General features: G+C 41.6%; 1 protein-coding gene across 6 annotated transcripts; it reads left to right on the top strand.

Moving 5' to 3' along the window:
- Positions 1–217: 217 nt before the first annotated feature.
- Positions 218–23126, top strand: nprl3 (NPR3-like, GATOR1 complex subunit). 6 transcript variants are annotated; one of them, XM_066690291.1, is made up of 15 exons: positions 218–283; positions 554–762; positions 1304–1373; positions 6200–6238; positions 8704–8836; positions 10199–10273; positions 12109–12262; positions 12379–12460; positions 14682–14819; positions 15583–15739; positions 17680–17786; positions 18674–18803; positions 20080–20272; positions 20952–21144; positions 21714–23126. In XM_066690291.1, exons 2-15 carry the CDS (start codon positions 612–614, stop codon positions 21877–21879), a joined length of 1788 nt encoding a protein of 595 aa, XP_066546388.1. In that variant the 5' UTR covers positions 218–283; positions 554–611; the 3' UTR covers positions 21880–23126. The 6 variants fall into 6 exon arrangements, with proteins under 6 accessions (XP_066546388.1, XP_066546389.1, XP_066546387.1 ...); XM_066690292.1 differs by having other exon boundaries at positions 232–762; positions 12382–12460; XM_066690290.1 differs by having other exon boundaries at positions 232–762.
- Positions 23127–23883: the final 757 nt, after the last annotated feature.

Raw genomic sequence — 23883 nt, 5'->3', positions numbered from 1 at the left:
ATTACTATTACTTTAAAAACTCTCGGGTGACCTGCTTGGGATTTTCATAGGAAATAATATACTGACTAAATTAAAAGACATGGAAATTATATAATATTAAGCCATATTTGTTTATTCGTCTTTCGGTTGTTGTAATTAAAAAATAAACGTAAATGTGCTTATGAGGCAACTGTACTGTACTTGCGTTTCAGCCGGAACCTTCGACACACCGTAGTTTCCCCGGGGCCCATTTGACGACAGCACGCAAAACAAAGCGGAGTGGATATTTTGTCATCTCAAGATAGTAAAATAATGTGTTTAATTTAATGTTGAACGTGTATTTATTAGACAAATAGAAACAAATGAACAAACTCTTTAGATTTGTATGTCTTTAAGTACTAGACGAGTATACAGGAGGCAGCTTTGAATGTTGTTTTCGTGTAGGGATGTTTATAACAGTGACTGTTCCCTGAACTTTCACCTGCGTGTTTTTAAAAGATATTACTAGGCCACACATTGTGAGGCACAGCCAGTTGTTTGCGATACCACGTTGTTCTGTGATGTGTTTTTACAGGAGAAGAGTTGTTGGCCGTGGCAAGTCGGAATCAATCTGGTGAAAACAGCAGGACACAATGTACACGCAGTCCGAACCGAGCCTACCCAAAAATGGCGAAAAGACCAGCCCGATCAGTGTTATTTTGGTGAGCTCTGGCAGTCGCGGCAATAAGCTGTTATTCAGGTACCCCTTTCAGAGAGTCCCTGAGAGCACAGCTTCTCAAACAAGTAAGTGATGGAAACCAAAACGTGCTTTATGACATTACTGCACATCATGCATTGCTGGTCGTGTGTTAACTGTACTAGGAATAGGGAGGCCCTGAGGTGCATGTGAGCAGAAATGTGTTGGTTGTCAGGTTAGGGCCTCAACACATACAGTCATAGTTGCTGAGTTGAACAGTGGGACAACAATCCCATGTTGCTGAAGTAATTGAGTCCCTGAAGAACATACAACATTATTTTGTGTGGATACTTGCCAACTATAGGCCTCTAGCCCGCCCATCCTTTCCCTGTGCTGTCTCTTATTGCCATCTACACTTTCACCTCCTTACCCCAAGGTTAAAGGATTGAAAATTGCTTTTGTACATCAATCATCCTATTATGGAAAAACAAGCCTGTATCGTATTTAGGTAGTAGAGTATCAAGTATATATACTAGTGAACTGCAACACATCACAGCCTATAAATGGAGCGGATGCTTTAATGCTTGCAGACATAAATGTCTGGGGTTGTCAGTAACCTCCTGGTGTTGTCTTTGTATTCTGTTCCAGCGAAACTGCGGAGTCCTTATGCACTGAACACTGTGGGGGACGTGACTGAAGACCAGGATGGGGATTCAAGGTACTGCAGTAATGCCAAATAGACAAACCACTTGACCTCTGATCTTATTAAGCTGTTAACAATCTTCACCCCAGTAAGTGTCTGGGCTGTTTGTCATATGTAGGGCTGCCAGATTTCAATACTCATTTTGGCCACCAGGGTTTTGTTTTGTGGTGACTAAAGGTATCATTCATCTGCAAGACTCACTTCAGCGAACCTCTTTTCACTAGTAGGTGAGGTGTATTGTTAGAGCAGGTGTACTTCTGCTTAGCAACTGATTGCAGTGTATTAAAAGGCAGTCACATCTTTCCTTCTGCCTGATTCTTGAATGTCTGGTAAGTTTCTCAATAGCACATCTTGCTTTTGCGATGCAGGCAGTGTGTAGTTACACCCTCCTCTTTACAGCGAGAGTGAAAGAGATCAGCCTGCTTTAACATTTGTATACTGAGGAAATGTAGAAGCTTGTTTCCCCCATGATATATTGAAGACAGGGATATTGGTGAAAACAGACAGAGTAGACTGAAATAGAGAACAAAATCTTCCCTACCCTTTTAAAGGTTTAAAGCCACAAGTGTCATTTTTGTTGCTCAATTTAGTCCACCTACCAAATTGTGACAAGCAAGTGTGTGAATGAGGTATGCAGAATAATAAGATGCAATTGAACAGATAACATCATGATAATAGATTACAGATAACACAATAAATATGTATAGCAGGGCTTATTTTCAGGTTTCATTAACTAAGCTTTCAGTTCAGTTTCCTTCCAGCTTCAAAAGGAGTTATATAATACATTGAATATGGTTTTGCTTCATATACAGTGTATTATTCAAACTCATGAAATGTATTTGCAAATATCAGCCCCTTATTGTTCCTTCAGAAATGGTCATATGAAGTATGGTGTGTCTACTGTAATGTTGACTTAGACCATGGGTTTTCAAACCACTCCTGGAGTACCCTTTGCCCTGCTGGTTTTTGTTCCAACCTAGATCTTAATTACTTAATTGAATGGTATATTGCTTTGTTAGGACTCAATTCAGGACTCAATTAAGCAATTAAACCTCAGTTGGAAAAAAAAAAAACAGCAGGGCAGGGGGTACTCCAGGACCGGTTTGAAAACCACTGACTTAGACCACGTCCACATTCCCTGAGAAAAACAACTCTACAGTGATGAAGAATTATTGCTCTTCATGCAAGCATCAGAATAAACATTTTTTTTTGTAAGTCGCCCTGGACAAGGGCGTCTGCTAATAAATAATAATAATAATAATAATAATAATAATAATAATAATAATACAACCCCAATTCCCAAAAAGTTGGGACAGTATAAAAAATGCAAAAAAAAAAAAAAGTAATTTGAAAATTCAGTTCACCCTGTACTATATTAAAAACACATTATTAACACATTATTTGATGTTTTACTTTGTGAATTTAATTTTTTTTTTTAAATATACATTCATTTCAAATCTGATGACTCCACAAAAGTTATGACAGTCGGCTGTTTACCACTGTGTAACATCAACTTTTATTTTAATAACACTTGTTAAGCATTTGGGCACTGAAGACACCAGTTGGTTAAGTTTAGCAAGCAGAATTTTCCCCCATTCATCCATTATGCATTTCTTCAGCTGCGCAACTGTACGGGGCCTTTGTTGCCTTATTTTGCGCTTCATAATGCGCCACACATTCTCAATGGGAGACAGGTCAGGACTGCAGACAGGCCATGCTACCACCCGCACTCTCTGCTTATGTGCTTGTAATCCGGGCAGAATGTGGTTTGGCGTTGTCCTGCTGGAAAATACAGGGACATCTCTGGAAAAGACGACATCTGGATGGCAGCATATGTTGCTCCAAAATGTGTACATATCTTTCTGCATTAATGGTGTGCAAGTTACCCATGCCATGGGCACTGACACACCCCCATACCATGACAGACGCTGGCTTTTAGACCAGACGCTGATAACAGCTTGGATGGTCCTTTTCCTCTTCGGCCCGGAGAACATGATGGCTGTTTTGTTCAAAAACTATTTGAAATGTTGACTCGTTGGACAAAAACATGATTCCACTGTGCTACTGTCCATCTCAGATGAGACTGAGCCCAGAGAAGTCGTTGGCGCTTCTGGACAGTGTTGATGTCTGGCTTCTGCTTTGCATAATAAAGCCTTAACTTGCATCTGTGGATGCAGCGGCGAATGGTGTTGAATGACAAAGGTTTACCAAAGTATTCCCGAGCCCACGTCAGGATATCCATTACAGACTCATGACGCTTTTTAAGACAGTGACAGAGGGATCGGAGATCACGCACATTCAGAAGTGGTTTCGGCCTTGCCCTTTACACACCGAGATTTGACCGGATTTCTTGAATCTTTTAATTATATTGTGCACTGCAGAAGGTGAAATGCAAAATCCTACCGATTTGTCCTTGGGGAATGTTGTTCTCAAAGCGTTGGATTATTCGCTGACGCATCTGTTGGCAGATTGGCGAGCCTCGACCCATCCTTGCTCTTGAAGGACTAGGCCTTTTTTGGAGGCTCCTTATATACTGTGATAACACGATTGCCTCACCAGTTTCACATCACCTTCTTATTTCAATTTGTCACATCGCTATTAGTCCTAAATTGCCCATCCCAACTTTTTTGCAACGTGTTGCATGCATCAATTTCAAAATAAACGTTTACCTTCAAAAAACTATGCAGTTGATTAGGTAAAACATTAAATACCTTGTCTTTATATGTTTTTTGTACATTTACAAATCACTCCTCTTTGTTTTTATTAGCATTTTCCATACTGTCCCAACTTTTTCGGAATTGGGGTTGTAATAATAAATGCTACAAAAATGAAAAAGTCTAGCCCATTTATATTTAGACCTTTATATGTGTGTGTATATATATATATATATATATATATATATACAGCTCTGTAAAGAATTGAGACCACTTGCAAAAGTAGTTTCTCCGTTTTTACTATTTATAGGTATATGTTTGGGTAAAATGAACATTTTAGTTTTTTTTTCTATAAACTACTGACAACATTTCTTCCAAATTCCAAATAATATTATGAATGGAATGGAATGGCTGCCATACATGTAGAGATGCTGATTTAAGAATATTTTTTTCCAGAGCTGGCTGTGTGTGTGTATATATATATATATATATATATATATATATATATTTGAAATTATATTGACATTGAAAAAATAGTTACACATCTGCAGGACACTTCCAAATGTTTTTTTGTTTGGTTTGTACTACTATGAGAATTGTTAAACTTGCATAATGCAAACTCAGACAATTCATCTGGATTTGGGATTTCCGTATTTGGTGCTTAGGTGCCTGCTATGAGAAATTTATATTCCAATCATTTCAAACTTAGGCTCTGATTACATTTAAGTTTTTCCACTCACATTTGAATCACAAATTACAAGACCAGTACAATATGGGTAGAAGCACGAAGGCTCTGCACTGGGTTTATGATTCTCGATTTAAGCTTTGTTTGAATCTGTAGCGAAGTGTGTGGTTACTTACTGTATTCCTTCCCAGACCCTTAGGAGAAGAGCTAAAATTAGCTGTTCTGTCAAATACTTTGACCTGGAAATACGTTTCTACCAAATTAAACTTAAAATCAGATTGATACACACAGTTTATATATTTGGAGCCCTATAAAATCAATTTGATCATGTATTGAACACAGTATTATACTGAAATATTGTATTAAGAATAATAGCATGTATCACTTGTATTTTTATGGGAATGTGAAAAACAAATCCCACATCAGAAATAAGATATCTGCCCTTGTCAAATAATGTAATGAAACAGGAACTGGAATACAAAATAATTTAGGATGCTGTATATGAAGCAATGGATTGGTCTGCTGAACTTTATTTTCCTTTTATGTATTGAACCCAGTAGACACTGTCTTGTATTGGTACTTGTTAATGCTTACAAGTTGTAGCATTCACCGTACATCAGATATATGTATGTCATAGCAATACATATATTTGCCGTATTACTTTTTACATAGCAGTGTTTGTCTTATTGTTTGTCTTTAACAGTTGTGCTTTTTATTATTTTTTCAGAGTGACTTAAAAAAAAACACCAATTAAAAAATACTTAATACCATTGATCTTTGTTTGCTTTCACAACTTAATACAGACTCTACATGTGCCATATGTCACATGTCACATATAAAATATTTATAGGGTAGTTAATTAATTTGTTAATAACTAAACTGTGTTGCTATTGTCGCAGACCTTTTTTTAAGTAATAATTATAACCTCTCTGATTGCACCCCATGCCCAGGCCACCACCAGCATGTCTTGGTAGAGGGGAGTTTTGATCTCCCTGTCTTATCTACTTTCTGTTTATTGCTGGGCGTCTTAATCTTTGGGAGCTGCCAAGATACAGAGACTAGATGGACTGGGCTCATCTGATCTTTCCAGGCGTCTGCTCGGTAGTAATCTAACTTGTTACTGCGGGGGTCAAAAATGATTCCACACCTGTTTCTTACAGTATTGTGAAAAGGCAACAGCTCAAATTCATTAATACAGAGAATGCATTTAGCAAACTTTGCACAGCCCCGAAGATTCAATTCTAGAAAAAAAACATTGTCACTATACAGGACATTGTTATGTGATTACCACACAATACAGCTATGTTTTATTTTTGATTTAAAGCTATGTTGTCTCTGGGATGATTTTAAGTCACTCTTAGGTTGTTGTGATGCAAATTTTGTGTTTGTTTTTAATATTCTGTTTTTCGCTCTGTTGAGATCGCTGCATTTTGTTCTCCTTTTTGTTTTTGTTTTGCTTTTTTGTTTTTGTTTTTTTGTTTATGCCCCTATTCCCATTTCAGAGAGCAAACTCCACTAACTGATGAACAGTTGGTAGCAGGGTAAGACGAACTCATTCTAAACCACTCTCCTCTGTTTAGAACACCCCTGTCTTCCTTTTCCTTTCCTAACTTCTGTGTGTATGCATATATATTATTTATCTACTGTAATGTATATATATGCTCACTCCTGTTTTTGTAGAGTTCTAGGGTTTGATCGATAGTAGCAAATATCGGATCAGTCTCTTTAAAACCTATGTATTTGTTCTTTAGTAGTGAAGTAGCCAGTACGGAGTCTAAATGGAGCACACAATGTAGCATATGTTTGTTCACGGTCCCAGATGTATGATTTGATTGTATATACCATATGCAAATATTTATCCATTCAGAAAAGGAGGTCCATACAGCCTTTACATTTAGTTATATGGTGTAGTATTTGAAGTACACTGACGCAATTTTGGTTTACAGTTTTAATTATGTTTTTGCATTATCATTTATTTTTTTGCAGTTTTATTAAACCAACACTTATTTATTTTAATGGACATTAAAGTTTGACCATTCATGAACAGTCATAATCGAATCCCTTCCTTCAGGTATTTGACTCTCTGAAATACACTCACCTGAAGGATTATTAGGAACACCATACTAATACTGTGTTTGACCCCCTTTCGCCTTCAGAACTGCCTTAATTCTACGTGGCATTGATTCAACAAGGTGCTGAAAGCATTCTTTAGAAATGTTGGCCCATATTGATAGGATAGCATCTTGCAGTTGATGGAGATTTGTGGGATGCACATCCAGGGCACGAAGCTCCCGTTCCACCACATCCCAAAGATGCTCTATTGGGTTGAGATCTGGTGACTGTGGGGGCCAGTTTAGTACAGTGAACTCATTGTCATGTTCAAGAAACCAATTTGAAATGATTCGACCTTTGTGACATGGTGCATTATCCTGCTGGAAGTAGCCATCAGAGGATGGGTACATGGTGGCCATAAAGGGATGGACATGGTCAGAAACAATGCTCAGGTAGGCCGTGGCATTTAAACGATGCCCAATTGGCACTAAGGGGCCTAAAGTGTGCCAAGAAAACATCCCCCACAACATTACACCACCACCACCAGCCTGCACAGTGGTAACAAGGCATGATGGATCCATGTTCTCATTCTGTTTACGCCAAATTCTGACTCTACCATCTGAATGTCTCAACAGAAATCGAGACTCATCAGACCAGGCAACATTTTTCCAGTCTTCAACTGTCCAATTTTGGTGAGCTTGTGCAAATTGTAGCCTCTTTTTCCTATTTGTAGTGGAGATGAGTGGTACCCGGTGGGGTCTTCTGCTGTTGTAGCCCATCCGCCTCAAGGTTGTACGTGTTGTGGCTTCACAAATGCTTTGCTGCATACCTCGGTTGTAACGAGTGGTTATTTCAGTCAAAGTTGCTCTTCTATCAGCTTGAATCAGTCGGCCCATTCTCCTCTGACCTCTAGCATCAACAAGGCATTTTCGCCCACAGGACTGCCGCATACTGGATGTTTTTCCCTTTTCACACCATTCTTTGAAAACCCTAGAAATGGTTGTGCGTGAAAATCCCAGTAACTGAGCAGATTGTGAAATACTCAGACCGGCCCGTCTGGCACCAACAACCATGCCACGCTCAAAATTGCTTAAATCACCTTTCTTTCCCATTCAGACATTCAGTTTGGAGTTCAGGAGATTGTCTTGACCAGGACCACACCCCTAAATGCATTGAAGCAACTGCCATGTGATTGGTCGATTAGATAATTGCATTAATGAGAAATTGAACAGGTGTTCCTAATAATCCTTTAGGTGAGTGTATGTTGTATATTCATAATGAGATATACTTCATGTAAATATTCCTATCGGTCATTAGACCCTTCACTGTTAAAATTTAAATTCCACAATACATACCGATGGCTTCCCCACTTATTAGCAATCAGCTATTTTAGCTATTTAACTAAAACAGTGTTTTATTCAGAGGATAGGATTTGTGTTTCTTTCTTGTGTGTGTTTCCACAATATTCCTGTGTATAAAACTTTTCTTGCTTACTGTGTGATAGCAAAAAAACAACAACAAAAAACCCACACAATAAATGTTTACAATCACTGTGAAGGTATAATCAGGCCACGGGCTTTTCACGCTGTTCAACTTCGGTGTCATTAATTTCCTTTATTTTTTAATTTTATAATCGTTTTGTATTCTGCAGCATGCGCTATAGAAACCAGCATGTGTCTGTCACCTCCTTTTTGAGCACAGTTACCTGACAATGGCACCACACTCTTTGTATCTGCTCTTCAAAAATGTGTCCTATCCATACCAAATCAAGTTTCATTCAGGTCGCAGGCTGATCCATGACTAATCGATTCTTTATTAAAATACACATATAACCCTTTCAGAAACTTATCACATGTAATTTGCCTGCTCTCTCTCTCTGATTTAATGTTTCCGTATCCCCTGCCTTCGTGTCATCTTGTGTTCACTGTTCTGCCTGGTCCCGTTTGCTCTGAAGGTTTTCGGATGTCATCTTGGCCACTATCCTGGCCACCAAGTCGGACATGTGTGGCAAGAAGTTTGAGCTCAAAATTGACAACGTGAGATTCGTGGGTCACCCCACCCTTCTCCAGCACGGCCACACCATCCAGGTGAGTGCTTACCTGCATGCACAAGAAGCATCCCTGTGTAAGGGATCCAGGACTGGTGACATGGCAGAAACATGTGCTGTTAGTGTAACTAGACTCTGGTTTAAGGGTCCATTCGTGTAACTATCTAAGGGTTCTGAATATCAGATTAAGCTCAGAATTAATTAGAATTAATGTAACCATGCTAAAGCACATTATTTATTTAAGTGTTTTGGTTTAAAGATACTCAGTACATTTTACAAGGGGTGTCAGTTTTGCGTAAATTTTGCAGCAATAATCTGATTAAAGGATTGTCTGTGTTTCATTGAGGAACGTACCATGTGCACGGATGGGTCTTTTGCACCACCTTGTGGTGAAATTATTTGTTCTTATCTGGTCCACAGCCTTTTTCTTCATTTTTTCTTTTAAGTGGAATAATAGTTTAAACTTTTCCCCACAATATTGCAATATTGTTTTGTTTTTTTATTATCAATAATATTTAATATGACTTAAAATTAATATATTTTAATTACCAAAGAAATGGGTGGGTGGGTCTTGACCAAGATAGCAGTAGTATCTCATGGAGGTTTGAAATGTCCCACTTACATAATGACCCTGGAAAGACAGCTGTAAGCTGCTCTTGAAGATTTGGACATGACAGAATTTATGCCTGTAGGCCTTGTGCAGCAAGAGTTCCCTCCCTACCCAGTCTGACATGACAAAATTAGGCTGAAATGGTAATTCACCTAACAAAAAGATAAAGCATATAATATAGTATTCTTATATGCAGTTAACATTATTTATTGTTTCTTTGATTAAGTTCAGACCTCTGATTTTCCCATGTATTTTACAACGGAAAAAGCTTAATGCAGACTGGCAATTTTTAAAACACATACCCATGGTGTGCCCATTAAATTGTGTATGCCACTGTATTTTAAATGCATCAAAATATATAGTCTGCTTTTTATACCTGGCCTTGGGGACCCACCATCCCAGAACAGGGTTTTGATTATTGCAAAATTATATAATTTGTAACTAAACCTACTGTTATTTTACATTGCACATATAACAGACACATTTCACAGATTTTTTTGTAATTTGAGACATGTAAGTGTTTTATATGCCATTAATAGAGGGTACACTTGCAAAACATTCTGCCTCCTACAGTATTTGGTTCTTTGGTCAGAATGACCAGATTACCCACCAAACCTGGTTACGATTTGAGATTCTTTAAAGATCTTGCTTCCGATTAGTACAATACAGTCAAGCAATAAAGTACTGTAGTATCTGGTGAATATTGTTATAGTGAGTTTGCCTGTTTGTATGTAGTTGAATCAGTGGCGTTGCTGGTCTCCCACAAGCTGTGTTTTGTGTTTGTTTGTGCAGGTGTCTAAAACAGACCCCTCACCAAAGAGAGAGATGCCCACTATGATCCTCTTCAGTGTGGTTTTTGCTCTGAGGGTATGATACTCATTTTATTCCTCATCAGTGCATTTTGGGTAACAGGTCTACACCTTCAATTATGTATTTTATTGTTTTATAAAGTTAATTGTCACTTCCATTTCAAATGTAACTATTTCAAATTCAAATGTTTGAAAACCTTAAAAGACGTTCATACAAGTGATTGTGAGGTAGTTCAGTGAATACATTTTTTATGACATTTATATTGTATTTTTTTGTAGTGCAAAATGGCATTTTTTAGGTGAATGCTTTCTTGTAATATATTTGTTAATGGAGTGACCTTAATTTGCACTTTTAAAATGCTATTCAAATTGTGTTTTGTATAAAACAATGGTTAAATGGAAATGTTTGCAGCGTATAAATGGTTCATTCTTGTAAGTCTTTAGTTAAGGGTTTCTTGAGGGCTCTCTTGACTGCATAATATAAAATAAACAGCAGTTATTAGACTTGATTTTAACTGTAAAATAATTAATAAATAAAACCAATTTATATGACTTTAATTACAATAATATCAATAATGGCTTCATACTAGAAGATGATGTTGTAAAATAAGTTCACAAACAAATGGGGTGAGATTCTGGGAAATTCTGAGAAAGGGAGTGGACCTCGGCATCTGAGTATGATAAGACATTGGGCAGCTCATCTGTCCTCCACACATGCCTGGGTGGGGTACAGGCCTCACAGCCGGGAAGATTAGCCCCTGCAGCCCTCCCACGCTCCTTTCTCACAACATGAGTCAGCAGAAAAGCTGGCTAGACCAAGTGCTGAGTCATGGTTTGCCCTTCCTATTAGCCTTACTGCCTGCTAAAGGGGTTATCTTCTCCTGGTAGTCAGCAAGAAAGCCTCAGCCCACCCCCGCCCCGGCAGACGTAGCATGTCCTGACTAGGTTTAATTTTGTCAAGTATTGGAGTTTAATAATTAAACACCTATACCCATGCATGTGTTATATTATGTACTGCCCATATATCTCTTTTTGGTACCATTTTGATTTGGTTCATTAGGACACTACGTTGTATCTGTGCTCCTGCATGCATATCCCTCTGCTTCTGCCCCTTATCGTTCATTTACAAGCTCTGTATTTAAATTTATACACAGTGGTATTCCAAATCTGTGTATAGCCATCTCCTGCACAGAAAGTATAGTGTCGACTCGTGATGGGAGGCATGTTGTCATTTAGGTCCCCCCTGAATTTAACTTTAATTTGACAGTTGACTTTACCTTGACATGTTGTATGTTGGTTGTATAGTGCTATATTTTTCTATTTAAACTCGTGGATAGATCAATGGAATCATTCCTAACAACTGAAAAACAAGACCAGAAAGGTGGAAGAAACTGCTCTGTTGCCCTGTATTGAAGAGCAGATGCAACGCTGTTAATTTCTAGCAGGTTTCAGCCAGCCAAGGTTACCGCACTCGTCCGAGAGTTAGCCTTGGCTGTGCGCTGACTTCAGTTGAAATGTAGAACTAGCATCTGAGCCCTGAGATTCCTCTGTTCCAATGAAATAAATGTATTTAGCCTTTTGTCTTTGGTCCTATCCGTTGTCATCATGGTGCAGAGGAGGTCAATTGTAAATTTGCCGGTGTTAACTGTCAGTTTGGGAAAGGCTTTGCAAATCGCAGTGTGTCCTGGGAAGGGTAACAATCAGTTAGTGTGGTTCTCACTGTCCTCCAGAGCATGGGTCAGACACTGTTGCTGATTTCCAGATCTGCCGCTGTCCATTCCAGCCATGTCCGCCACTCTGATATTTTTCAGTTCCAATTCCGGTTACAGAATCGAACTGGAATCAGAATTGGAATTCATCCCAACTCTGCTGTTGCCCCTCACCTCCCCACAGGCTAACGCGGACCCCTCTGTGATCAGCTGCATGCACAACCTGTCCCGACGCATCGCCATTGCCCTGCAGCATGAGGAGCGCCGATGCCAGTACCTCACCCGCGAGGCCAAGCTCATGCTGGCGATGCAGGACGAGGTCACTACCATGACCGAGAGTAAGTGAGCATGGGGGGTGGTGCTGCCATTCCAGACATGCCTTCTAAACTCCTCACATTTATTTTAAGGCCTAGACCAAATTAAGACTTTGATATTGCTCTCCCTCTATGTGCAGCAGATGGAGGCCCTCAGTCCCCCTTCCGGCAGATTCTTCCAAAATGCAAACTGGCCCGGGACCTACAGGAGGTTTATGACAGGTGTGCCATTTAATTTATTTCTATCTAAAGGGGTTGATCAGACATAATATAATGTAGTCCAAATTGAATTACGGGCAAATGCAGCATGCTGGAAAGTGATAGGGCATCAGTGGGAAGTTGTGGTCAGGGCTCTGGACTCTGGAGTGGAGGGTTGTGGGTTCAGTCCTAGGTGGGGGACACTGCTGTTGTAGCCTTGAGCAAGGAACTGTACCTGGGTTGCCCTACTACAACCCCAGCTGTATAAATGGCTAATTGTATGGTAAAATAATGGGATATATTGTAATACCCCTTTTCCACTGGCATATCCGAGTCGTGCCGGAACCAGGCTGGCACGGCTCGGCACGTTACCCACTGGCAATGTTGTCCAGCCGACCCAGAACCAGGCCGTGAATGTTTGGCCCTGCTCCTGACCTAGTGCTGCCTGGAGCCGAGCTGTGCCGGGGGAGGAATGAACTGAACTCATCATCACGTAGCGTCAGCCTACACGATTACTAGGTTAAATACATTACAAATACTTAATACATTAATAAAATACACCACAAATACTTAAACTACTACTGCTATTTATATAATACTGGTAAAAGAATCGTAGGATTGATCTACACAATGAGTTTAAATAAAATCATTTGAACCGTTTCGAGCGACAACCCTCTTCATCTGTAAGTTAGATCTTTAGCCTCCAACATCCGATAATTTTTTTTAAACTCGTTTTTTAATCTCACAATGTATACATTTATGTATTTATAAGAGGAAAAACTGATAGCTTTTTAATTACGAATTAAACCATGGTAACAAGGATAAATAAATAAAAATTGCATGTTGCAGCACAGCTTTTGAAATAACTAACCTGTTTTTCCCTTCTAAGTTGTTTACGACAAGTAGATTTCTCACAAGTTGTAAATTGTGAGGTACTCTCTCTCTCCCCGAAAAGCTTGTCTCTGCTCTTTTCATAGTCGGCGCATTAGTTAGACAAGTTTTGAACAATTATTCATATAAGTCAAATTCACCTACAAGGGAAGATTAGAATATTTCATTGTACTGAAGTGTCATTGTTGAAAGAGTAAGTGTTACTTTTGACAATGGGCTGGGACTTGGACATATTTTTATTATAATTTTTTTCTTGGCAGACGTCCTTATCCAGGGCGACTTACAACATAAGTGCAATACAAAGAGATTTTTGTTTTAACGAGATTTGACCTGTATTTTATATTAGAACGTCAAAAGTGAGATGTCTAAAATGCTTAATGTATCGTAAAAAGTGCTTTAAACATAACCATTACTTCTCAAAGTTTGTAATCCTAATGCTTCCAATAAAAGATGGAGAGAATTAAGTAATAGTAATCTAATAATGACATGAAGCCCTGCATATAATCCGTGCTTATATGGTTTATTGTACTTACAAGATAACAATTATTATTGTGAATAACCAGTTTGATTGAACAATCAATATGAACTTCACCTTAAGCCCAATATAGTATATGTGTGTTCAACTTTAAGCGCAACACAAGCTTGGCTACACAAGATAGCCTACTGAAGATTTTTATATCACTTTAAACATAAATCTTTGTTGGGTCAGTATTGATGGTGTCAGTCTTGTAATTTATGAAGTTTAGATATAATGATAACATTTTATGTACAGTAAGCCATGTTAAGCAATTTCTACGTTAAGCGTTTTAGACTCTCCCGTTAAAAGCTAATATTTATGTTCACAATGTTATATATAGATCGATATATTCATACATAATTATTATATAAATAGACTGATAATTGCATGATGGAATAATCCATATTATCACGGTTCAATGACTAAACATTATTATAGCCTAACAAATAGAAATTAAGTTCAATCGTTGCGGTCTTTCACATGTTTTTGTCACATTTGAGATTGTTTTAATTTATGTCTTTGCAGCTTCACTATTACAGTTTGGTTGCCGGGCCAGTTGTTTTTTACTTTCATTTAGTAAAAAATAAAAAGCCAAAATTACGAGTACAACCACACTCTCAAGCTCCTGCATTGTTGTCACCTGAAAAACCCGACTATCTTTCAGCGTCAGGCATGCACTGTCGACATCCACAGCATCTGACGGCTTGGTTCCGGCATGCCTTGGATATGCCAGTGGAAAAGGGGCATAAGTGGCCCTGGATTAGGATTAGTCTATGTAATATATCATAAATATATAAATATCATAATATATGTGTTGTGTTTTTCTTTCTCTCATAGTCTGTGCACCACCGGAGTGGTCCGGCTGCATATTAACAGCTGGCTGGAGGTGAGCTTCTGTCTGCCCCACAAGATCCACAGGGTGGGAGGCAATCACATCCCCCCCGAGGCCCTGGAGAGAAGCATGAAGGCCATTCGGTAAGAACCTTCCAGGACTCCCACCCTGTTTGTTAGAACATTGAATGAATACAAATAATGCCCCCCATTATTATTCTGGCTTCATACAATATCTTAATCTTTACTGCTGTACTGTGAGCAGCAGGAAAACACCTTTGTGTTATTTTGTGTCCCAGTTTCTGTTTTACAGCATTAGCTAACTGCATATACAGCATGCTCTTAGGTTTGGGTTTGGATAGTCCCTGGAAATGTGCCGTTTAATGTGCCCACACTGCCCCCAGATGGCATCCTTAAGAATACACTATGTATTGCAACTTACATTTTCCTCATACCCTCAATGTACTTTTTCCTGCATCTTCTATTGTGGTTTCCTGGCCAAAACATGACAAGGGTGGTCACTGTCCACTACAATCTGGCAGCAGCATGAGTAAATGAAAACTCAGGAATGTTTTTTGTCCAGGTCTCTCAGGACACGGGCCTTCCTGATCTCAGGTACATTTTTAGACTCTTGAGGTTGCAGAAACTTGGTGGATTGGGTCTGCTCTGAAAGACAGCATTTTATGGTCCCACGCTGCCACCTAGTGTCAGTCAGTCACTCCCCTGTGTCCAGAACTGAAATTCAATTATTTTGAAAGCAGACAAATTAGGATGAAGGATCAGGAAGCTTCTCCACTACTGGAGACAAAAGCAGACTTTTATTCATAGCTGGACAGAGATCATCAAAAACCCTATGTCCAGTGCAGTTGCATGAGTTACCAGAGTGTGTGTGTGTCGATGTGTGCAGGCCGTACCATGCCCTGCTGCTGCTGGACAGTGAGAAGGTCCTGCTAAGCCAGCTGCCCCTGGACTGCTCCCCTGCCCTGGTGCGCGTCATCAAGACCAGCTCTGCCGTCAAGAACCTGCAGCAACTGGCCCAGGATGCAGACCTGGCTCTACTGCAGGTATAACCTCGTACCGCTCACACACGCAGGACAATCACATGGCATGCAATTAGTCATATTAGTCCTTTATTTTGAAATCTACACTGCTTTGACTTGGATGTAAAACACCTGAATTTCTCCACTTGAATCTCGTTTCTACTTAAATCTAGGCGATAATTTTCCATGCTGTGTAAAGTAGCCAAGGTGTTTTCTGTTCTGTTTGCCTATATTCCCTCATCTTTGAGTACACCTGCTTACTCAGATTAAAGTGTTTTTTCATGTGTTACTCCTCCTTGAATGGGTTGTAGTTTGCCACAGAAAGACATTCCAGCATTCCAGTGACACTGTCATTGTCCCTGTGATGTAATAGACTAGGTCATGCTGCCACCTTGTGGGAATGTAATGTATGTTTTGAAGCAATTCATTTGGTATTTGTTTTTCACATTGCCATTTTTGGTGTTAATGGATTGACTAGACCTTTATTTTCTATGTATTCACAAAATCATGCATTGATCCTGAGTTAAATATCTGATTAACATGAAAATATGTTCTCCAGCATTCTCTTCAGTTCAATGTTAGGAGCTACATTTCCAGTGCAAAATAAACATTGTAATCAGTAAATTGATATGTGAATCATATATATGCCGATCCTATTGTTGTTTTTAAATATCAGTGAAGGCAGAACCAACCAACCAACCAACCAACAAACAAAAAGTGTAATGACACAAGATAGCAAATTAAAACTATCCAGTGAAATCTCTCCTTATGTCATGGGTCTAAACAATTAAACACAAGCTGTGCCTATTTACCTCATGGGCACTTGATCTTAAAAGAAACTATTTCCTTCATAAAGATGAACATATCTCGCTCTCCTTCCCTCCCCTTCTCAAAAAAAAAGAAAGAAAGAAAAAAAAATACTGTAAGCAAAGAAAAAAGGGAAAAAATGCCTCTCATGCACACAAACATCTGGCACCAACAAGATACAAAGCAGTGACCGCAAACAGGCCTGGGGTGAGGAAAAGGAACTGATTAACACAAAACCAGCCAGAGCAAACTCCGATCTGGTTCAGATTTGCATCCCGTCAGGAGGCAGTGAAGGAACGCTAAAATGAGAGACAGAGATGGCAAGAGTGCAAAGTTAAAGCACAGTAAATCTTTCGTGTCTTGGCTTGTCTTTTCCCCCTATCCCATTTACCCACAATGTAGACGTGGAGGCTCACTCTTAGTGTCTGAAATCCTTCATTTTCCAGTGTGTGTGCGGTCTGTCTGTCTGCCTGCCTGCCTCGCGGTGTCACAGAAGACGGTTGTCTTTTACAGGCCGACGAGGGGCCAGTTTAACAGATGATGTCGCACACGTCTGATTGGATTGCAGTTGCAGGGCTGGCAGGGAGCAGACAAGAGTGCTGGAAAGCTCTCTGGTACTAAACATTAAGTGCTTAACGGGGGGAGACAGTAACACAGGGGCATGATATGGGAAGGCAGACAACGTGAGTCTATCCCAATGGCCTGCGTCTCACAGGCAGGGCTCCCTGATTACATTCACATGCTCTCAGCCATCTGCCAAATTACACCCTCATGGCTCTGGTTATGGCAGTAGGGGGTGAATCTGAGCAGAGGAAACTGGTGACTGATTGGCCCTGCAGACTGAGGAGACACCAGGCAGCCAGTTCAGATGAGCCTCTTCCAGGGGGACCTGTGGGAATGACTGCTGTTTGAACAGTATGGGTGGGAGGAACCTGCATTGCTCATCACTGCAGTGCCAACAGCACAGAAATCCTATTTCTAACAGGGAAGGAACCACGGCAGCAGGGAATTTCACTTGAAAGGGCTGTGTGCATCAATACAATGTATTGCACAGAGAATTTTATGTCTGTATGCCAACAGACAGGAGTAGCAGAGTCCTCCTGTTCTTCCCTGATGTTTACTGTAATTCCTGGTTCGCCTCTCCCCTTTTCCTCCAGGTCTTCCAGCTGGCGGCGCACTTGGTGTACTGGGGCAAGGCCATCATTATCTACCCTCTGTGTGAGAACAATGTGTACATGCTCTCTCCACATGCTAACATCTGTCTGTAAGTGTATCTCAGTAATTATGGCTCGCCTGCTATACGCTCCCAGAGATTGCATGCGGGTGTTTCTGGGGTACTGCCATCGTAAGAGATTCCTCACTTAGTGCCGCCAGTCCTCCAACTAGTGTACTGTTTCATACCCTCTGTCTGAATCGCAGGACGCTCGAATAACTCGGCTTGTTGTTCTTCTTACTGTATTATATATTTAAAACACACCGTGGATCAGTATCTACAATGTCCCGCAGTTTGCTCAGAAGCTGCCTTTTATCACAGTGGGGAAATAAAAAAATCTGTTAGTGATGTTACTTCTCCTGCCAGGCTTGCATATAATCTGCCAAAGCAGCCACCAGGTTGTGAATAGTGGCAGGGGAAATAAAGCATCAAAGAGAACCTCAGATCCTCAATTAGCTCACACAGGATCAGCTCTGAACTCACTCCCCCGAGCCCCCCCAGCCCAGGGCGGTGCTTCTGCAGCTGTCTGTCAGAGCAGAGCGGCCCCTCCACGCAGCTTCATTGCAGACTGAGTAAGAATGTGCTGAAACATCTAACACACTTAGGGTGGGAAACACTGTAATTAATCACCAATAAAGTCATGTAAATCCAGGAGGAAGTCCAATAGATTTAGTTTTATTGTCATGGGAAGAATTTTCTGTACATTGTCAGATTAGGAATCGGCTCTGATCGCCGATCGGTTTATTTCAGCCTTGTTCCTGGAGAGCCACAATTCTGCCACTCTCTGGTTCATTCTTCACCATGCAAGGGCCCGTAAGAATTTACAGGGAGGCGTTCGGGCAAAACAGACCAATATACCTTGAAGTGTCTTGGATCACACACTTTCTTTTACGCTCGCTGGTCAGCACGGGGAACTGTGAACTTGTTCCCTCTTTCAGATACTCCCCCCTGGCGACGCAATTCGGACAGCAGTTCCCAGGTCACGACCTCGCCTCCATGCTGGCCAAGTTCTCCCTGCCTGTGTCTCTGTCTGAGTTCCGGAACCCCCTGGACCCCCCCGTACAGGAGGTCAGAATACACACCCTGGGGTTGGGCACTGGGGGGGCGGTTGTCAAACAATATATTGTTTATTTTTTGGCTCTGCAATTTGGGTAGTGTACTGATGCAAGCTATGCCAGATGTGTCGTCAGCTTAGAAAGAGATGTCTGTTTGCTCTTCATGTACTTTTAGCAATAAAAACATTCTCTTCATCCCATTATTTTTCACACAGCGTATATCCTGTCATTTACAAGTGGTTTGTATAATAGTAGCAGCACATTAATATAATAATAATAAAGTGGGTCAGTGCAAGATAGACCAAGGCCACAGATTGCTGGCTGCCCGTGGAAGCGTGTGTGTCATATTTTGAGTCGTGTCTGATCGCTCACACAGCCTTGGCTTGCCGACTGTGCGTCTGACCGCAGCTTCACTGCATCTGCTGCTTCCAGGGAATACCACACGAGTTCACCACAACCTCTGCATAGGGTCAGGCTTGAACTCGAGGCAGTGCTCCTTGAAAACTGTGTGACACTGCAGCTCTTTACAGCAGAGAAGTGGAAATGGGTCCCACTGTCATACTTACCCTGTTCCCAGTCTTCTCCTCCTGCTCTGACCACAGTTGTGTCCTGCGAATAGCTCTGCAGACAGGCGAGGAGAGCTTTACAAGCATGGTGGGGTGGACCCCGGGCTTGGCGTGAGGCTGACGCGCACGGTAGCTGCTGTTCCTGCTCCAAGCCAGCAGGGATTATAGATCACAGAGGCGCTGAGTGTCCATTAAGACTTATTGCAGTGCTGGCTCAGAGCAATGTGAAAGGGAGGGTAGAAGGAGAAGGTTCAGAGATGCACAGTCAGCTGCACAGAGTGTAGGGAATGAGTTATGACACCCTTGCCATCGCCTTTTTATTTTTTTACTTTATTAATTTCTCCCTCCACTTTTTTTTTTGTAGAAACTTGGAACAAGTTCAGTGCTTCGAGGTAAATGATGTGCACTACTGTAGAAAGCGTTTTCTGTTAATGTGCCTCACATGGCTGGTTTTTGGGCCTCAGCAGCACGACGTTTAAAAAAGGACAAAAAAAAACACCATTTGATGGATGAGGATTGAGGGACCTAGTTGCTCTGCAGTCTGGGCTCTTCTCCCTGTCCCGAGTGAGACTGGCTGCAGGTTATTGAAGGCCGTGCCGACAGCTCCAGTTGGCACCACAACATTTTTTTGCACTTATATGCAGTAGTTAAAGCATCTCTGAAAGGCAGATGATCCGTGTTGTCCCTTCCTGATTAACCCTTTGTTCTCCTCTGCGGCCGCAGGCACACCTGATTCAGATGGTGATCTGGATGCTGCAGCACCGCCTGCTGATCCAGCTGCATACGTACGTCTGCCTGTTGGTGCCGCCCAGCGAGGAGGAGCAGCAGCGGGCGCCGGACGAGGAGCCGCCCCTGGCCGCCCGGGTGGGGGGGCGCAGTCTCAGCACCCCCAGCGCTCTGAGCTTCGGCTCCCCAAGTACGTCACCCCCACAGCCTGCACCGAACACACAGGTTCCCCTTAATTCCAGATTAAAGAGCTAATTTTCCAAAGCGGGGAAACAATGCATGTTTTCTACCCATTCATTATTACCATTATTACCATGAGAATGGCTGCCTGCGTTTTCACATTAAAAAATACATAAGGCAGAGTAACGTATTTGAAATGTCTCTAAATGTATTTGCTTGCTGAACTTTAGTTTAGGTTAGTTTTGCAAGTGTGGTGTTGACCACAGTGTCCGCACACGACAGTCTGAAATAGACATGAAACCAAAAATAAGAATTGTCCTGGATTTTAGGCCAATCCCCGCTGTCTGCACACAGTTCCAACTGATTGACTTTGGAGCCAAAACGAGCATTGGCGAGGAACCCGCGCTGTACTCAGCCATTAGTGGCCCGTGCTGGGTTTGTCTCGTCTCCTGCAGTGTTGCTCTTCTGCTTTGGCTTTACCTCTCTGGAGATATATCATCCTAAACACTTTCCCAGGGTAGTATCGGTTACTGTGATAGTTGAAAAAGTTAAAAGATTCAGCTCCTTAGCAATCCCATTTGCTTCTAAGCCAGGCTAGGCCCCCTTCAGTTCTCATTGTGTGTGTCTTGCCAAGGCCGCTCATTCCTCCTCCGCCATTACTGAGACATTCCTCCCACCTCCTCCTCCAGCCAGCAGTGATGACATGACCCTGACAAGCCCCAGCATGGATAACTCCAGTGCCGAGCTGGTGCCGGGGGGAGACTCGCCCCTCAACAAGAGGATGACCGAGACGCTACTGGCCAGCCTGACTGAGCATGAGCGGCAGGTCATCCTGAACATCCCTGCTGCCCAGAGCCCCGAGGACCTGCGGATGTTCGCAAGGTACGCCCCCCCCTCCCCTCTGCATCACTGTATCACCGGTGATGAGCAACAGCCCATGGCACACGTGTTTGCTCAGTGTTCACAAGAGGGCAGCCCACATAGCCCATACTTTTTTAAACACTGGAAAACATAATAATTATTAAAGTTGTCAGTTCTCCACAGAGAAATTGAGCACAATCGCAGTGTACATTCATCTTAGGGATGTTGTTGGGCGTTTCTACCTAACAATGAATAAAATCATCAAAAGGGCCCACGTCAAAGCTTGCACAGTTATCTAGCCTGAAAAGATGTTTCTAAGTCAGAGTTGTTCATAGCAGGAATATCGATAGATTAAGCACTCAGTTCATGCCAGTGCACAATTGGAACCAATCCATTTCCCATGGGCTAATCATATGCCTGTTGACTGCCCTCTGGTGGTCAGAGAGGAAAATGACATACATGTCACAAATCGATTCTGAAATCTCCCTACTGAGCGTGGTGTTTTATGCCAGTTGTACCGCGCAGGTCTGTATTCGCGAGTCGGCGCTCTGTTTCCGTACTCATGGTGTCTGCCTGCGTTTCATCTTCAGGCTGCTGCACTATTTCCGAGGACGGCACCACCTGGAGGAGATCATGTACAACGAGAACATGCGGCGCTCGCAGCTCAAGACGCTCTTCGACAAGTTCCGCAGCGTGCTGGTGGTGACCAACCACGAGGACCCCATCATCTCCCTTTTCCAGTCGCCCATGGACTGACGGCCTGAAAACACAGCGGGAGCTCATATGGTGAGATTTAACCGGCTACAGTATTGACTCCACCTGGACATCCAGACACTGTGAGCTCAACGGCAGGGGCCTCTTCCCCAGTGCGTCCGAGCGCTCTATCCAAACAAGCGACTTCGGCAAGAGGATGCCATAGCCACACCAGCTCGGAATGAGATGAAGACTCCGGATCAGACTGGGATGAAGATTGCACCCCCTTCTTTTAAGACCCGAGAGGTCTGTCCCCACCCCCATGCTTTAGTACCTGAATGGACATCTATAAAGGTACCTCTGTCTGCAATAATGGAGAGATTTATTCTCTGATTTCAGCCCCCCCTCCCTTTATATAACTTGCAGTGAAGTGTATTGATTTACATGGTCTATTTTGCTGAGCCTAAAATGGCTAAATTGCTGCAGAATGTACCTGATGTGAACATATCCTCCAGGAAGGAAAGTGCTCTCCTGTTCTGCTGCGGGCAGCTTTACTCTCTGAACGGCCCCTCAGCATATTGTACAGTAAGCTTAAAAAAAAAAAAAAAAAAAAAAAAAGAAGTGAAGAATGCTACTCTTAATAACTATTTCCTGGATGTCTTCATATTATAGTTTGAAGTGGGACAGATCTTCCCACATAAGATGTAATGTGGATAAGGCAGTGCTAATAAAAAAAAATATATATATATATATATTAAATCTCACACTTCAAAGCAAGGTGGGAGGCAGTGTTTCTACCCTGTCCTCCCCCAGGTCTTCCAAGCCGCAAGCACAGGGAGACATGTTTGGCTTGAACTGGCATTACGAGCTGGAGTCTGCTGGGATGACAAAATACTTGTACAGAGTTTCATTGGATCCAGTTCCAGCGCCTCTTAGGTGTCCTGAATTGCCTTAATCCATTCCAGTCCTCGGCTATATACACAAATAGGACGGATTTGAAGAAGTCGTATTTACAGGCCCGATCTGTTACTTGTAAATGTGCTGACCTGCAGCAAGGCCTGGGGTAATAAGATGTTTGTGAAGCTCAGGGTGTCTTCTTGCACAAAAGCCACTCTTGAAAGTAAGTTTTGCAGAAAACGGAGCGTCTTGGCTCTGCACAACACTTCAGACGAGCCCTGCATTTGTAAGTGTGTTACCCCACTGGTGTTGACTGCAGCAGATGTTTGGAGGAGATGAGAGGAGATGTGCCATCTGACACAGTACTGTAGCAGTGAAGAGCAAGATTATTAAAATTCTCTTCGCACACTGAATCATTTATTTACTGTGTTGCTAAGGTACAGACGAGCTGTGTAAAATGGGGGAGTATTAGAAATGGAGCTTGAAGGGATGGAAAATGTGAATAACTACAGTAGGCATAGTGTTGATATATCGGCTCTTCAGATTAATAATACCATAATAATGTGGAGCACAGAACAGGTGGTGTTTAATTGTGACATGTATTTTCCTTGCATGTATTCCAAGCCAAACTCTGTTTTTTTATATTCCCCAAATTCGGCAAAGAAAAGCAAGTTATAAAATTTAGCCTTCTCAGCAGATTTGCATTTTTTTTTTTTTTTGTCTTGCATCAATTTATAACTTGAGACTTCTTGGAACCCCTTAGGTAGAGTTGAATCTTGTGGAAAAGCACCCGGCGCACAGCTCCTCTCTCTTCAAGGCCTTTGATGTCTTTTCCACAGTCAGTTATGCCCCTTCGTAAAATGCAGGTCTACAGTGTATAATCAAAGTTCGGCTGCACATCTTTTTCAGCTCAATTATACAAAACGGAGTTAGATAACTGCCCCGTCCAAGGTCTGATTCATTCCAAGCCTGCAGAGGTCTGTATAGACTTAAATGTGTCCCATATTGATCATTTTTCATTCCTACCAGCATTTAGATTTTACAGCAGGTCTTGGGTTAAACTAAATATACAGTGGAGACTGAATTGTACCTCTTTACCACCTTTATTATTCAAGGTAGAGCTCATCTTTTTCACTGACTCATATTGAGATGTTTGGCAGGGAAAGATTT

The sequence above is a fragment of the Amia ocellicauda genome, chromosome 17, assembly GCF_036373705.1.
Source record: "Amia ocellicauda isolate fAmiCal2 chromosome 17, fAmiCal2.hap1, whole genome shotgun sequence".
NCBI classification, from domain to species: Eukaryota; Metazoa; Chordata; class Actinopteri; order Amiiformes; family Amiidae; genus Amia; species Amia ocellicauda.
Note: the sequence above shows the minus strand (reverse complement) of the source record. Positions and strands in the feature narration are given on the sequence as shown.